The sequence below is a fragment of the Crotalus tigris genome, unplaced genomic scaffold (genome assembly GCF_016545835.1).
Source record: "Crotalus tigris isolate CLP2741 ecotype Arizona unplaced genomic scaffold, ASM1654583v1 scf7180000017765.3138416, whole genome shotgun sequence".
NCBI lineage: Eukaryota > Metazoa > Chordata > Lepidosauria > Squamata > Viperidae > Crotalus > Crotalus tigris.
Window position 1 is genome coordinate 180,512 of NW_024096620.1, and position 14,887 is coordinate 195,398.

Below are 14,887 nucleotides of genomic sequence, written 5' to 3' on the forward strand. Positions count from 1 at the left end.
AACATCTGCATAATTCAGCATATTTTATTTTGGTGGGCAGATAACTTTCTATGATTTTAGACAAATATATTTTAGATAACCTGCTATAAGGTTTTAAATTGAAAATGCTAGAAACTTTGGGATCTTTTCTATGCCAGTTAAGTGCTTTATTGAGGAAATAGTGGGCCTACTCCAGTTCAATTAAAGGTGCTGTTTCATTTATGATATAGTAATCAAGTGGAACCATAAAGGGAGCTGCAGCCAGTCCTTAGTCTGATGAGTACACCTGGTTGGATAATCTTTTTCAATATCAGTTTGTCCTGTTTCCAATATTTAGGTATAAGATTGAAACATGACTAATAAAAAAAAGGATGGATCACATATTTAAAATGTTTTGATGTGCCATGGTTTGGAATCAATAGAAAACTGGTATCTTTCTCTAATAGTTGGTTTAGAAATCAGTTTGGTATGGTTCATTTGAGGATCCATTTGGAAGTTCCTGGAGTTTGTTATATACTTTTAAAATTATTATGTGTATTGAAATCATAACAGCTGAAAATATGATTAGCTCACGTTAATTTTGTCTTCCATAGCATAGATTCTGAATTTTGAGGTTCTTTTTCCTCTCTTCCAGTGGTTCATCATCTCCTTGCTATTTAACCTCAATTCGGAAACAGTGTCAGGGACGATCTATCAAAGGTAAGAATTTTTTTTGTTGACCCTTTACCTACCTTTTGTTAAAAAGTCTGAATTGGTCAACCCTTTAAGGTAGGCAGATCAGAAACAGATTCCACAAATCTGCCTGGAACTGTACTTTATTGATATAAGGGAATTTGATCACATGAGAAGGAAGACTTTGAACTCAAAACTTGTTCATAGTTGCAAAGAAAGACTTTGATCACAGCATTTGTACAGATAACAAATCAGAAAACTAAGAGTACTAAGATTAGAAACTTTCATTTGAAGTTTCAATAGTGGTTTGTTTGTATTATTTGAACTACCTGTATTGCTTGAGAAGTATGGCAAGTTTTTGTTGCCTTAGATCAGGGGGGGACTAACTGCCAGCCCATGGGCTGGTTGCATTGTACGGAGGCCGCGCCCACCCCAGCTCCAGCAATGCAAAAGAAGTTGCGATATGTCGCGACATATTACATGGCGTGGCGAGTTTGACACCCGTGCCTTAGATAACTCTGTGAGAATAACATCCTGCAATGAGAAGAAATCTGGTGGCAGTTAAAAAAAGCAATCAACAGATGAAAAGTGCCTCACCTTGATATGAAATCAGCTTTTGCAGTGAAAAAACATAAGAAAAGAAACCAGAACTGCCATTTTAAATGTTCTGTATAGAGGTTTCTCATTTGAAAGCAGACTTAATTGCTGAGATTTGGGTTATATTAATCATTTTCTGATAAATATTACTGATCAAAGTTCTAAGAGTCTTGCTCTTTGGATAATTGTTTCCAATCCAAATTGCCAGGAACAAATTCTGACAGGTTATTCTGTGATAATCATACTGTTCTAGATCAAACTTAATTGAGGTTAATGACATGGGGTGCTTTTTTCTTTTTCTGATTTTCAGATTCAGATATTGATGCTGCTACTGCCATGATGCTCTTGAATACTTCCATTGAACAAGACATTTTAGATTGTAAGTACAATAAATCTGTTTTCTTTTCAAAGAATATTGTTTTTTTAATTTATTTTAACTATACATTTTTAAAAGTATGTCTGAGTTTAAACAATTGACAGTTTAATAGAAAGATGTTCATTTAGAATCTTTATTTTTTTTTTAAAAAAAAACCTTAATTGCTTTTCTAGTGAAATAAATAATGGAAATCTGATTGCTTAGCAGAAAGTCTCACTGGGAATACTGTTGCCAAGTTTTAGAGTTGCTATGGGCCCGGAAAAGTTGTTAAAAGATATAAAATCTCCCTCAAATTGTCATTTGACTCCTGGTGATTTCATAGACATATCCATGAAGCTTTCTTGGCAACTACACAGAAGTTTTATTCCAAAAACACCTTGTCATGTTTTTTCAACTTCTCAGGTTACTTAGAGCTCTAGTAATTTCACCCATGTGTGATCCTGACCTTGAAATCAATCAAAATCATTTGAAAAAGGGCAACTAAAACAATTCTGGGATTGTTTAAAGGAAATGGGATAGAACTTATGTAGCATTTTCTGAACAAAGGGGATGGAGAAAGATTTAAAGCAACTTTGGTTACACCAGTTACAGCTTTGATGTTACTATTTTTTCCTGGTAGGGAAGAAGTGTTTTCTTCCCCCTTCTTTTGTTCTTTCCTAACCCAGAACTCAGGATCATCCACTGAAAGTAATAGGCAGGAGATTCCGGGAAACTGAAAGCCCTTCTCACATAGTTTTATTAATTTATGGAATTAGCAACCACAATGCAAAGTTCACTACCTTTGATAATTTCAGAGAGGTGTTAGAAACATTCATGGAAAACTGTTCTGTTAACAGCATGCTTGTGGAGGTAGTAGGCCTCCAAGTTTCAGTTGAAGGCAGTATTGGCATAGATAGCTATTGCCCTTATTGTCAGTTTCCCCAAGACACCTGGTTGCTCTCTGGGAATCAGGATCCTGGATTAGATGCCTCTGATGCAGGTATGGGGAACATGTGGCCTATGGGATTATTTCATATACCCTTTAGTTTTACAGGTAGTCCTCAATTTAACATTTTTTTAACAATGGTTCAAAATTATAACGGCCTTGGAAAAAAGTGCTTATGATCTGATTGTTACATTACCCTATGATTGTGTGAATGCAATTCAGGTGCTTGGCAACCAGCTCACATTTACAAATGGTTGCAACTTCCTATGGCCATGTGATCATGATTTTCAACCTTTTGCCAATTTCTGGCAAAAAATACCCATTGGGAAAGCTGGATTTGCTTAATGACCACCATAAAAATTGTCATTAAGTCAGGTCCAACTTGACTTATGACCGTAATGACTTAATGACAGAAATTCCAGTTCTAGTTGTGGTGATAAATTGAGGATTACCTATATTTTAGAATATCCGCCAGAGATTCATACAAACCTCCAATACAGTTTTATTTCCATGCAATTGATTGGAAGAGTGATATATTTGTGTTGTGTGTATATAAAATTTCAAAAGGAAGGGATTGAGATCCTTATCCACTTAACAATTAAAGCTTTGGTTTAAATCAACAATTACTCCCAAAATATTGTCCCTCATAAGATGTTATTAGCGAGAGAAAGATGGTTGCCCAGCTCTTTGTTTGTTAGATCTACTGGATCTGTTCTTAAAGATTGCATGCATGCCCAGTAAGTCACTCGCTTCCAGACTGAGCAGAATTATTAATTCCATGATTAGGTTCAATTTTCAAATAAAGTGGTAGTGGAACTTGTGAAAATTCATTGAACACTGAAGAAGGGGATGTGGGAGTTGGGATGGTAAAATATTGAGTCAGTGCCCTGGAAACCAGAAAAAAAATGAGCAGAAAGTGAAAGGGAGGAAAGAAGAGGTTGTGTGTGATGAAGGAGAGAGGGAGATGTGTCAAATAACATAGCAACGTATTCCCTACCTGATGCAGTCCATAAATTGAACATTAATTTCCATAAACCTTCAGGCGGTAGAACTATTATACACGCTGTCTAGGGAAGTAGAAGTCCAACACCCTTAGAGAATACTTTGTTGATTTACATAATGAAAAATATTCCAGAAGTGAATGATCTAAAATTTCAGCTAAGAAATAAAAACAGGGAACGGTTATATAATAAAGGATTTCATTCATATTCTTAGCTGGGTTTTAATTGCATCGTTTCCTGATGCTTTAAATGTGGAAACATGTTTACTGGATTCATTGTCTCCCTTGAATTTTCAGAAGATTCTTGTTTTTTCTTAGGTGAAAAATCACCATCTCTCAAGCTCTCCAAGAAAAGGAAATATGGTAGCACATTCCATAACCACACCCAGGAAGAGGGCGATCCAGCAGTTCCCAACATTGACCCCAAGGAGGACCACAATTATAGTGCCAGCAGTGTGGCTGCACAGCGTTGCGCATCACTCTCTAGCATGTCTTCCCTGTCCTCTGTTGATGATGTATACAAATTTGTCTCAGAGGCCACCCGGACAGGGAGTGATGGCAGTGAAGGATTTCAGAGTGAGGTGGACACAGATGACAACGAAGATGATGATGATTCTCTGGCAGACAGTGGTTATACCTCACAGCCATGTGTCAGTATCACAGATGAGGCCCAGCCTCATCAGAAGGTCCTGGAGGAACTCTGCCAAGAAATTGATGATGAACTCAAAGAGGCTGCTGGGTCTCTTCTTCATCTTGCTGGGATCAGCACTTGTCTCGGCTCACTAATAAGTACTGCAAAGAGCCATACCCAGAAGAGAAGGAAAAAAAATGACAACACAGTGTGAAGATAATTGATCTATCTATCTATATCTATATACATGTTTTATTTTTTAGGCTGGCAATATTCCTCCTTTTACCCTTTGCAAGGGAGATCAAAGCCATAAAAGGACTTTTTGTTTGTTCTTAATTTTTGCAGATTATAATTTTGCCATTTATAAAATTACATTATTTTTAATTATAAGAGCAATTAATTTGTGCATTGAAGGGCCGACCAAAATTGTGTGAAATGGATGAGGAAGTCTCAATAATTGTAAGGAAACAGAATATTCATTATTATCATTGGAATGGTTGATTCACATGGATATCATTGGCTGGGTCATTTTGTGCTAAAGGTGTGGCATGTAGGGTCCAACAGATAAGTGGAATGAATGGTCCTATGCATAAGAGATTCTTTAAAAAGTGTGCATATTGTGGAGAAGAGAATTGCTTGCCATTTCCCAATATGCCTCTTCAGTTTCTAGGCCTACAAGTTTTTTGTATGTTGTACTTTAGAATAAGATGCTAGATGCAAAGGGGTTGATCACACCAAGGAAAAGATCTCTGTCTCTCTAGTGTTGAGGATTAGATACTGAGTGAATGAAATATATTTCATTTATGTAAAATAGGCCTAAATTATATAATTCTTAGTCCTCAGAATGGGGTAATAAAAATTAAGCAAACAACACATACAAATATCTAATTCTCAGTTGGTGCTCAATATGCATGAATCTGGTAGTCCTGAAGGTGTAGAGGCCCCTCTGAAATTGGGACTAAGCAGGTAATGTCCCCAGTTCTCACTGCTTATGGAGTCCACAGTGTTTCCATTTTTTTTTTTTTTTTTGGTGATATCGAATGCAGAGCAAGACATGTTGTTATTGCCTTCAGCTTTAGCTTCCATTGTTAACTGATTTCCTCAATTTACAAATCAAGGGTCTGTGATTACATGAATGGTATAAAACTGCCATGATAATCAGTTGCAGGATGACTGGTATTTGCAATTATAAAATTGATGGGTAGGGGAGAGATACAACACGTGAATCTTCCTATTTTTGAGAGTGGAATCTTGAATGGGTAATCTAGAAGTTTCTTCCTATTTTTAACACAAGGTAAGGAGCTGGTTCTTTCTCTTGTGTTTGTGTTAATTGTAATTATTATATATTGGATCAATGATGTATACATCTGTTTGCAAATCTGAGGCCCTTCTTTCTGTCTTGTTATCTAAATTAAGTGCAAAAGAGTGACTGCTCAATTGCAAATGACCATTGCACAGAGAACTTGAATTTTGTTTAGGTTAAAGTAGTTGATACTTGTTACTAATAAGCTAAGAGTTGTTTGGGGGGCTCTAGCGCATCACTTTGCAAACCATAATGGAATTATATTCCATATGCAACAGAAATAAGTGCATTGAAAAGTCATTGTTGGCTGAACAATTCTAGACTAATTTTCTCCCTGATTCTTTATGAGTAAAGCTTTTAAAAATTATAACGGGATGATCATGAGAGATTCTTCTTGTTTTTTGCAGCAGTATAGTTCAGCTGTGTATCACCTGAGCGAGAACAAGGGCTTTCTGTGGCACTTTCTAACAGACTACTTCCCCTGCCCTGCATTTTTCAGTTTTGCTTTGATTTAACCCAGCATTCCTAGAAACAACAGAGGAAGCTTAGAGATACATATTATCCACTCCTGGCAGCCTCCATTTTTCTTGGAGATGGGATGGATTTTGTTTATGTTTTATATCTGTTATTTCAGCAATAATATAATCTCCCTTGTTGAATTCTGAGATAAGTCCAGATGCAGCGTGACAGTTGCATGGAACATAATATTTATAATGCATGGACCATGTAGTATGAGAATTACCTGTTTCTGTGGACTGTACTGGGAAATTCAAATTCTGGATGTGTGTCCTGATGTCATTTGTGTATCCCCAGCTGCCTAAAATTGTGGACTTGTGCCTCTCCTAGGCATTTATTCAGAAACAGTTGTGCATCTTTTCAATTCTGGGGGCCATAAGAGAGGACATAGGGCTACTAACATTGCTGTGTTGATTGGAAGCTAATACACAGTTGGAATAGGGCAGTTATTTGCCTGTGGGATAGTCTGAAGTGCAGGGCCAAACTGTATTATCCAGACATCTTTTTGTTGTTACCATCAGCCATATTGATGAATTTGGAGTCATATGGCAAGCGCCCCTGGTTGTAACAAACAGCTAGGCAAAGCACTGGAAACAGTGATCTTAACTCAGAAAAACAGGAATCTCCAAGTTGGCACAGCTGTCTTTGGCTGCAGTCTATTAATGCAGTTCTATTACTTTTCAGTGGTCACTTGCAGAAGAAATGTTTGCATGCTACAGGCTGGGGCTGTTGTGTCCTGTGAATGTCTTGAATGTTGCATAATGATCAAAGCATTGCTTGTTTGGAAAGCAGCTTGACAAATGGCATTTCATCTGCACATTTTCCATGCTTTGAGAATGAAGGGAAGAGAGTCCATTAGTGGCCGTTTGAGCAAATCTGCCTGTTACCTCTCTGCATTTTGCATTCTTGTGAGTTGTACATTACATTTCTATTGATGACATAGAGCTGCTTTGGCTTCTAAGTGACAAAAGTGACAAAGATATAAATGTCCGGGACTTAACTTCACTGCCTTTTCTTCCATACTGTCTCTTTCTATCTGCTAAAAACTCTGTCACTATAATTTTTGTTAAATGTTCTGTAGGAGTTCAATGCCTTAGCCAGGTTCCAGTGATCCTAACTGGACTGATTATAAGAGCTCCAGAACTAAAAGGAGTGACCCCTCCCCCCTTGAGGTTTATTGTAAGCTTGTGTATAGTTTTAGATTCAAAGGCAAAATGGTCCTTCGGAGCTTATAGGGACAATCGCATAGCACCTATCTACAATCTCTTAAATCACATTTATCATTTCCTGAGTTTTCCCAGCAACTGGCAGGTATTTTGAATTAGGAAAAAAAAAACAGAGAGATGTAATGTTCACACCCCATATGCTCCAATGACCTTTTTTGCCTTAGAATGCAAAGCACTGCACAGCCCTACTTTGTTGAATGCTGCTACTGTTACAACTTCCCTGAATTTGGCAACATCCAGCTGAAGTGTAACTGCAAGTCACAGAATTCCCAGGCATCATGAACAATGGAATTTTTGAGATTTGCAGTCCCAGCACACCCAGGACAGTGCTATTAGAATAATATCAGCAGAGATTCTCCTGGTGTAGGCCTTAAGTTTGTAAGAAATTATGTAGTTTTTAGTATTTCAGAATAATTTTTTTTGTTAAAATGATAGCAACCTATAAGTGAGTCAACCTTGTAATCACATTGTTATTTTATAGACAGAAACAAAAATCTAATGCATGGATGTTTGCACGCTCACCTGTTTGTAGACAACTTTCTTTGATGTCAAGTTTAAACACAAATGGTGCTCATTCTGTATATTGCCTGCTTCAGCTCTTCAATCCAGAATTCTCATGGATTGGTGAAAAACTGCCTGTTTGCCACAATCACTTTTGAAATAACCTGCTGATTAGGTTTTGCTAAGGAAGGAGTTATGTAAGGGTCTACTTCCAAGTCAAATAGATTTTGTATAACTTCCTGTTTTTTTCATTTCATTAATCAGTATTGCAAGTTCCACCATAGCATAGTGATTGAGAATTGGAAAAAGACCTATGGATTAAAAATTGCTTTCAGTGTATTGGTTTTCTTTGCTGTTAAATAATATTTGCCCTTCTTTGAATAGGGTCTTCCATTGTATGACTACTACAAAAAATAACTGACAGTGTTAGTAGTTCTTACTTTTGTAAGAAAAATCATCTGAAAGCCTAGAATGCCCTGCAAATATTCTAAGTCAGGGTTATTTAAGGCTCTTTGTATGCTTGAGAAGTATATTGTTTTCTGCCAAAAGGTACCTACATTAAATAAAAGAAGCAGTCGATAAACAGGAATACTGTATAGTTGCTCAGTAATCAGGTTGTTACTGGGTAGAATTGATTCACAAAAATCTCACCCAATCATGGGAGTTGGAAGACTTTTACAGAAATTCAGAGAAAGCAAAATTCTCATTTGACCTTTTGAATGGTTCTAGTCATATATCCTTCCTATGAAATGGAGTTTTCTATATGGTAATGTGGCTAAGTGAAGAATATTGTACTATATACATGATCCAGAGCACCTACAGCATGGGGATTTAATATAAAGTCACCACTCACAAATTTATAAGCAAGCCTGTATATTAAGTGCCAAGGCACATTTTAAGTCCTGTATGTTGTGCAGAGATGTCCCATTTAACATTTGTCCAAAATGTGTGTTTAATAACTTGCGTGATGTGAAAATTGTTTCCATAGCAATGCAGGTAATATGGTTATAAAGAAATGTGTTTCTTTGGGTTTTTTTGAAAGTTGAGAAAAGTTGAGTTCAGTTCTCAGTACAAATTGGCCAGATTTTCATGCTTGAGGCTACTTTCCCTAAGAGCTCCTTTGCTCAGTTTTGTCGTCTTACATTTGACCTGTTAAAAGTCTGTTTGCAGTCTCTTTTCTTCAGACAAATGTTGATGTGTGCACAATTGTCTTTCAGTGTCCTACCATTAAGAAAAAGTCTAATGTCATCTCTATGATAGAAAACGTATAGTGATCATTAACATTAGTAGCACTTTCCCTGTTGGTCTTCAAGTCCAAAGGCAGAGCAATAAAAGCATTTGGTGAGAACAGATGCTTCAAAAAGTCCAGATTTAAAGAACTATGATTGTAGATGCTTGCAATCTTAGTTACCTTATACAGGACGACTTTGGGAAATCCTCTGATTGTACAATTTCTGCCTATAAATGGGAAGTAATATATGTGCAGGTAGCAAATAGCATATTGAATAGAGGTTTAGATTTTTCCTCCTTATATGCTTGTTTACTATATGCATTGTGCTTTTTGAGTTGCAAAAATATGACATCTTGCACCCCCCCCCCATTTTGAGGTGATCCTAAGCAGGGATTTACACATGTACTTTCCCTAGAATATTTTGTAATATGTTAGATTTGATTCATCTCCAAATTCATTGTGGAAATTCTATGAAGAAGGGAACTGCCATATCCAAGTTCCTGTGGATATGGGGGAAAGCTGCATTTTTTGTTTTATTTATTTTTTTTGCCTTTACTAGCCGTATTCACAAAATATATGTGTCTTCCTATGGCCAAAATTCACGCTGAACTTACTGTTCTAATTTTCAAAGAGAAATAAGTGTTTTCATATTTTCACAGGCAAGTCCTCATTTTATTTGTTGGTATGTCTAAAACAGTGGTCCCTAAATTTTGTGGCTTGGGGACCCAGCTGGTGGGAAGGGGAACTGGGCCGTGTACATGTTGGCCTGCCACTCACACAAGTGGAGCTGTGTACACCGACCTGCTACTTGTGCAGCCTGGTGGCAAATAGGCATGGCTCAGGAGTTGGGGACCCCTGGTCTAAAACACATCCAGAGTGTGCTATTTTGTTTGATTATTAAATTAGGCTTTTATTGTAATCATGCATCTCTCTCCCCTCTAAAGTTTGTGTGCTCTAGTGCCAGCCCAGCACAAATGGGAATGGCCAAGGTTCTTATCAGCAAGGTTAGAGATCTATTATTATGAAGTAGCTGTGATGTAGATTGAGCATGTATCCACACCCTATGTGGATGTTCAATACAGAACAGCAATAGAGTTTGTTTCATGAAAGGATAATTCTTGCACATAGAACATTAGTAGACTAGACTCCTTCCTGATGCATTAGCTTCTAAAAACAAGGAACCTATGTTGGGAATTTGGGATGACTACAGATATATTAATGGCTTTGTACATTTCAGAAGAAAGGGAAATAGGATGATTTAGCACCATTGCATGCATCTCAGGATGTGTTAAATTAGCTTTCTTCAAACAAGTATTGTCTGCATGTGGTGGTCCTATAAACTCCTAGTAGTCCTTCTCAGCATAGCTAAATCTCTTGGGAGGAAAAAAAACGGCTAGGGACAGTTGCAATGATTTAATAGTGCGGAACTGATATGTGTGACACGTACTTGCTGCACAGAGAACATCCCTAGGCCAGCCAGTCTGTGCCCTATTAACATATGGGATCATTTGCTCTTGGTCAGGCTGCATTGATGTATTCTATAATGTTGTCTACTACCTGTGAGGAAGTGTGTGCAGATTGTGGCCCTTGGCCAGTGATTGTATGCTTCATAGTCAGGAGAAGCAGATATGGACATGGTTTGTTTTAGATGCAAAGTGTAATCTTACCTTTATTTTTATTTTATTCTTTTTAAAAAAGTAAATTCCTTTCAGAAAATTAGTTTTAGCTTCAGGGAAAAAAGAGGTGGTAGTGGAATATTACCTGATCCTCTTCAACTCCTAAAAATTATCATGGAGGGCTTTCTGCGGAAGACCCACCTGTTCTTGAGGTAGAAGCTGATGTCAGTATTGTGCAAATCTTTCTCCATTTCATATTCTGGAGCTAAATTATAGCTTCTGGGAGAAGTGCAGGCAGCCTTTCTTGGAAAAGCCCAACTTTAAATTGGAACAGTTTGCAGCTTCTTTATTTGGCTAAAGCAAATACGACAGTAAAAGCAAAGCACACCCTGCAATGCTAATGATGGGGTAGTCAAAATATTTATTGAAAAAGAGGAATAGAGTATTTTTTAAAATCTTGTACCTGCTGCATTTATTTGAAAAAGCACATTCTCCAGTTTAATTGCCAGTGCCAAGAAAAGATTTGTTTTTGGAAGTGTATTTTTTTCAGACTTAAAGTGTATAATTTAAAAGTATTACATTGCCATCTTGTAGTGATAGACCATTTACAATTGCCAATTCATTGTAACTATTATTTATTAAAAATGGAAATTGTAAGAATGCTTTCAGATCAAAGTACGCAAAATTCTTTTTTTTTAAAATTTACATTAGCTGTTTCTCCTCACCACCTGCCCCTGCAACTTTTTGGATTGACTGAGACTAACTCTGCCAGTAGATTAACCCCTTTCTAACCTGAAATTCCTTGAGCCCCGTTTAGTAGTTGACCTGGTTTAAAAATGTTTTTGTATGCTAACCTCTATTAATTAAAATGTTGATGGAGTTTATTTTTACCAAAGAGATGCAATTCATTATGATAAAGTATTTCAAAATAAACTTTGTTTTTTAACACTTTGGAGTAATTCTTTGCATTTTGGCTAATACAGCAAAACGTTATTTTACACTTTCCATAAAAATGCAACATCAGTTTGGTGTAGTGATTTAAGGTACTAGGCTAGCAACCAGGAGACTGTGAACTCCTTGGGGGACCCACCTGGGTGACCTTGGACCAGTCATTCTCTCCTAAGAAAAAGGCAATGGCAAACAACTTCTGAAATCTTCCCAAGAAAATGGCAGGGGCTTTTCAAGGCATTTGCCAGGAATCAACAGTGACTCAAAAGCACACACCCCCCCCCAAAAAAACTTCACCCAACAAATTTGGGGTGGAGGAACTGGACTGGACTTTACAAGTTTTGCATATTAGCTATAGTGTGACACCCATATGAGAGGTAATTCTTGGTTGCGTGCTTCTTGACCCTTCAGTTTTCTGTCATTTGCTCTGTTCTTGCAATTACTAAAAAGCCACCATTCACCTGCATGCAGACACATTAAGGGTTATGGTTCCAATTTCATTTATATAGGAAATGTTTTTCCCTCTAAAACCTGTTTCAATAATATAAAAGATGGTTTGTGGGTGACAGATGCTGGAAGAACGTCAGGTGGTTTCTTGATGGTTTCAATTGTCATTCAAGGGATCATTTCAGTTTTCCCTGCAATATTCTGAAATTCCATTACAAAGATCAGAGTCAAAGTTTTGTGCTGCTTCTTTTGTTTCTCACATGGAAGAACACAGGGTTGTCCTAAGGTGAAGTAAAATGTGACCTTGGAAAATTAGGTTAATATTACTGTGTTTTCCCAAAAGTAAGGCCTACACCAAAAATAAGTCCTAGTTTTGAGGTGAGGCACACACCTAAAAATCAAGCTAGGGCATGGGTGGGGGTTTGGAGCTACCCCACCCACCCTGCACCCACTTACCTAGGCCTTTCTTTGCTGGCCCACCTCTTCTGCAGCCAGGCCTGTATTTCTCAGTCACAGGGCTTTCCAGAAGGCCTGTGCAGCCAAGAACCAAGCTATGGATTCAATCCGTAGCTCAGTTCTGCAAAACCTCAGCAGCTGAACACCAAGCTACGGATTGAATCCGTAGCTCGGTACTTGGCTGCTTAGGTCTTCTGGAAAGGCCTGACTGTAAAATGCAGCCCAGAATGCAGTTACAGAACTTCGACCCCAGAAGAAGTGGACCGGCTGGGTGGGGCTGTCGGTGCTGGAGGTGAGGTAAAAATAAGACCTGGTGCCTCTTTTGGAGGCAAAAAAAAAAAAAAAAGACCTGGTCTTATTTTCGGGAAAACACAGTAGAAGCCTTCAGTGTTTTATTACATTTGTTGGCATGGTTAATTCAGCCGGCTGCTTCAAACTATGCAGTCACATGAAGCAGTGAGCAGTGATTAGAGTATTGATCTAGAACTGGGTAATAAACAGCCCAATCATCCATCTTGCAAAGTGATTTTGGGCCAGTAATTTACACTTAACCTTATCCTATTGTACATGTTTGCTGCTAAGATGAATTAGAATGGGTGGACTAAGATCTATATCCAGCACTTCAAATTTCTGAAGGAAAGATGAGATATAAATACATGTTTAAAGGTTGTGATATCTAAATGTAAAATTTCTGGTAATGCAGTGGTAATTCCATGATTGTAAGCAAGATGTTTTCCTTTCCTTTGACATCCTAATAAATGGAGATATTGGTGATCAATACGGCAACATCCATATGAAAGGAGAATGCCCAGCTGTTGAGCAACATGGAAAGCCAGCTAGTAACTTGTGATAGGCAGCAGAGAAATCCAGAGTTTAAGCAGCCTCCCCATTGCATACTGCCAAATCCATAATTGAAAAAGTAGTTGGGAATTTGCAAACTTCAGTCCTCTCAGGGCTGGAGAAGGTTTAGCATGAATTCCAATTACTTGACTATGTAAACTAAGTCATATAAGCTAGCTTTTCAACATCAACTTGCTGCCAGTGTCTATTAATTTAAGTGAAGTGGCATTTTAGGAGAAGAGGGGTGGTTTATAGATAGATTCATGGATATGTTAAATAATACGGAAGCTTGTAGAAGAACCTTCCTCAATCTGGTGCCCTGCAGTTTTGTTGGACTTTAATTCCCATAATTCAGCAGCATTTTTCTATAGGAAATAAAGTTCATCATATCTGGAAAATTCCAGATTGGAAAAGTGTTTTAGAAGGGGGAAAAAAGGAAATATCATTTATATTCTGAAAGATAGTAGTCTGTGTCTATGTTTTGCATAATTGTAATCCCTAATCATGTGACACAATTTGGTTCAAGGAGTAAAATGCACTTGTAACTTGTACAGGCTTTGCCTACGTATACATTGCCTCCTTTCATATAAGTTTGTACAAGACTTGTATTCATTCAGAAATGTCCTGAAATGTGGAAACAAATTGGATGTCTGAAAAATATTCTTTCACTTCTCTTATGTAATCAATAATAGCTGTGTCTACTCACTCACCTTTCTTTCTACAGATTCTCTTGCTAAGGTTAGCTAAACTAATGAAGGCTCTCAAGGATGGAATGATACCTTTACAGAAATTTTGCTTTATGAATCCAGAAGCTTTTCTTCAACTCTGTGGCAACTGTAGTCCAAAGCTTCAAGAAAGCTTTGCATTACAGACAGCTTTTTAAAACAAGATTTCTTCTTGAATGAATTTGAAAGTCATTGCATTCAGAGATGCCTTTGGAACAATTTCTATCTCTTGTCAAATAGTGTGATGTCATCTCTACCCAATCATAACCTGTTTTGTGTGAGCAGAAGGTTGACTCTCCAGGGAAGTATCCAGTGAATGACAGTAGCATCCCATGCAGTGGTTGCTAGGATACCAAGCCAGCTTTCTTTCAGCAAGACCTAATTTTAAAGATTTAACTCTAGAAGAACCAGGATTCATTTCACCTAGAGATAGATTAGATTAGATAGATAGATAGATAGATAGATAGATAGATAGATAGATAGATAGATAGATAGATAGATAGATACAGAATTTTGATACATGGTTTGGGAGAAAGAATATTAGAAATACTACTAAGAAATACTAGTAATTGGGCTGATAAAAAGGCAAATGTAAGAGATGGCTGCATAGATCCATTCCATCTCAGGTATCTTTGCCATCTGCATACAAAATACTTTGCCTTCTAAAGCAGCTGGGCATTCTCTAGATATATTGAGACTGAAATACCCAGAATTCTCAACCAATGATGACTCAGTGGTTTGACATTAAGTACAGTTATTACCAAGGAATATTGGAAGAAGTTATCGGGAAATATGCTTCTGGCTCCATGTAGTGCTCCTCTGCCACTAATGTTTGTTAATGAAACCAATTTTCTTGGTTTCTTCCATTTTGTGATCAACCTAACAAGATCATAACACT

General features: G+C 37.4%; 1 protein-coding gene across 4 annotated transcripts in view; it reads left to right on the forward strand.

Annotated features, from left to right (window-relative positions):
* FOXN2 (forkhead box N2) overlaps positions 1–11,521 on the forward strand; it is a 118,587-nt gene extending 107,066 nt beyond the window's left edge. For all 4 annotated transcript variants that reach the window (XM_039341426.1, XM_039341425.1, XM_039341424.1 and 1 more), the window contains 3 exons: positions 614–678; positions 1,559–1,627; positions 3,868–11,521. In XM_039341426.1, the coding sequence (XP_039197360.1) occupies positions 614–678; positions 1,559–1,627; positions 3,868–4,394 (661 nt within the window). In that variant the 3' untranslated portion in view covers positions 4,395–11,521. The remainder of the gene's footprint in view (positions 1–613; positions 679–1,558; positions 1,628–3,867) is intronic.
* The last annotated feature ends 3,366 nt before the right edge of the window (positions 11,522–14,887 follow it).